Source organism: Hyperoodon ampullatus (assembly GCF_949752795.1).
Source record: "Hyperoodon ampullatus genome assembly, chromosome: 8".
In the NCBI taxonomy this organism is placed as follows: Eukaryota; Metazoa; Chordata; class Mammalia; order Artiodactyla; family Ziphiidae; genus Hyperoodon; species Hyperoodon ampullatus.
The window spans coordinates 62,715,344-62,717,736 of NC_136921.1; the positions used below are offsets into that span (position 1 = coordinate 62,715,344).

At 46.2% G+C, this 2,393-nt stretch overlaps 1 protein-coding gene across 1 annotated transcript; it reads left to right on the plus strand.

Moving 5' to 3' along the window:
• Positions 1-1,354: 1,354 nt before the first annotated feature.
• On the plus strand, positions 1,355-1,675 carry LOC307057146 (small ribosomal subunit protein mS33-like; the record flags this gene model as incomplete). The annotated part of the gene is made up of 1 exon (XM_079710205.1): positions 1,355-1,675. The coding sequence occupies one exon, from the start codon at positions 1,355-1,357 to the stop codon at positions 1,673-1,675; it is 321 nt and encodes a 106-aa protein (XP_079566331.1).
• Between the last annotated feature and the right edge of the window lie 718 nt (positions 1,676-2,393).

Here is a 2,393-nt window from a genome sequence, read left to right on the forward strand (position 1 = left end):
TGACCAGCACACCAAGGTCCCTTGTTCCCAACTGAGTGAATGCTCTGGCCAAACCCACTCCATTCCACAGCTTGGCACTGGATCTGGGGCAGACAGGCCCTGGGAAAAGAAAGACTCAATCTAGGAATACAGGGATGGCCCAGGGTGTGGGATGATGACAACCATTGTTGGTGCTTACTCAAGCAGCACCTTGGGAACCACCATGTAAGTAAGCCACAGTCTCACTCCCAGGTGAGCAAATGCTCTGGCCCTGCATACTCCATGCTGCAGCTTGGCCCTGGAACTTGTACAGACAGCTTTTGGGAGAAGACTCAATCTAGTGATTCAGAGGAGGCTTGGGGGACTCTGGGGTATGATCCAGGCAGGGCACTGGCATCAAACTTTGGTGGTAGTTCAATCAGTGCCAACGTGATTGGTACTGACCTCTGACAGCAGCACAGCCACCTCAATTCCTGCAGCCACAACACACTGATCCCCAGCCCCAGCCTAATGTATGATCCTGCCCTGCCCACTTCATACCACAAACTTGGACTAGATCTAGGGTGACCATAACAGGGGAAGAGACCCAACCTTGGGCTGCATCTGAGCTGAGCCATGGACACCTATACATGTAGCAAATCAGAGCTCTGAGTGCACAAATCTCACTTCAGCACTTCCCTTCTTTGAGGCAAAATATGCACTCAAAGGGAACAGAGCTTGTTCAATCCCAATCCTCAGGGCTTCTTCTCAGGCACCTGGGGAGCAGTGACAGGGCAGTGACCATCACAGAGCAGAGAGGAAGTCCACCTGATACCCTATGAAGACTTTAGATCCTCCAATACTAACTACAACCCCTATCAAGTTGAAAGTGACCAGTGCACCCTGAAGACAGACAAGGTTGGGATCCACATCAAAAACAGCCCTTGGGGCTTCCCTGGTGGCGCAGTGGTTGAGAGTCCGCCTGCCGATGCAGGGGACACGGGTTCGTGCCCCGGTCTGGGAAGATCCCACATGCTGCAGAGCGGCTAGGCTCGTGAGCCATGGCCACTGAGCCTGTGCTCCAGAGCCTGTGCTCCACAAGGGGAGAGGCCACAACAGTGAGAGGCCCGCCTACCGCAAAAAAAAAAAAAAAAAAAGCCCTTGTACCAAAGACACTGGATACACACAGTCTACATAGGGATGCTCCCACATAAAAATACCCCTTCAAGAACACAACAGATAACTATTTCTCCTAAATTCATAAAGACAGAGAAATTTAAGCAAAATAAAAGGCAGAGGAGCTATTCCCAATTAAAAGAGCAAGACAAAACCCCTGAAGGGGTTTGAAGGAGAGGAAGGTCATGACTAGGGACTCTTTCTCCTTGCTGCTCAAGAAATGTCTTCAGTTTCAGAATATGCCTTTCACATGAGTCATCTGAGTGCCCAGTTGTTTGGTGAATTTGCCAGACCTACTGATTCCAAATCCATGAAAGTGGTGAAGCTGTTTAGTGAGCAGCCTTTGGCCAATAGGAAGGAGAATTATGACTGGTATCTAAATCACAACACTTATTTTGCACTCATGGGAACACTATATTTTCTTGGCCTCTACAGAGACGAGCATCAGGACTTTAAGGATGAGCAGCTGCATCTGAAGAAGATTTGTGGAAAGCGGAAACCAAGGAAAGGAGAAGGGAAAAGAACAGCGAAAAAGAAATAGTGTTGGTCCATCAAGAGAGAAGACTTTTCCCTCAGGGACTGAGAGCAAGAGGAAGTGTATTTATTGTCCTTCCACATACTGGAGGAGTGTAAGCTTCCTAAGTTGAAGGTTATTTGGAGGAACACAGTCATCTCCATGTTGAAGTCTAATCCAGTTGAATTGTGACTTGTTTCATGAACACATTCTAATTCTGCAAAATTATTTGCCTTGGTTCTGTAATCTGAGGTTTACCTTATTCCCCAAAGAAATGAATGCATGATTATTGTTGAATGACTTGTTTGGGAGGGGATGGGATGTTGGGGGAGTGGAGGGGAAACTCATTAAATGAACATTCTCATTACCTTCTTCTTGCTTCCCCACTTAACCAGCCCTACACTCTTTCATCTCTTTGGCTGTTCAGCCACTGTTTCACCACCAAGCTCACAAACTTTATGCACCTCTCCACCTACTCCTTTGAGAATATCTATAAGATAAATTTGTGGGATACAAGGCTGTGCCTGGTATGAAAGTATTGAATACCTGCTGTATACAAGCTACCAGAACCCTGGTAATACAATGCTTTGCAACAAACAAACAACAACAAAAACCCCTGAAAGACTAAATAATTAAACAGAGATTATCAGTCTACCAGACATCAAGTTCAAAAAGGAGGTAATAAAAATTCTAACTGAATTAAGAAAGGTTATTGATATAAATGCAGGCCACTGTAACAAGGAAC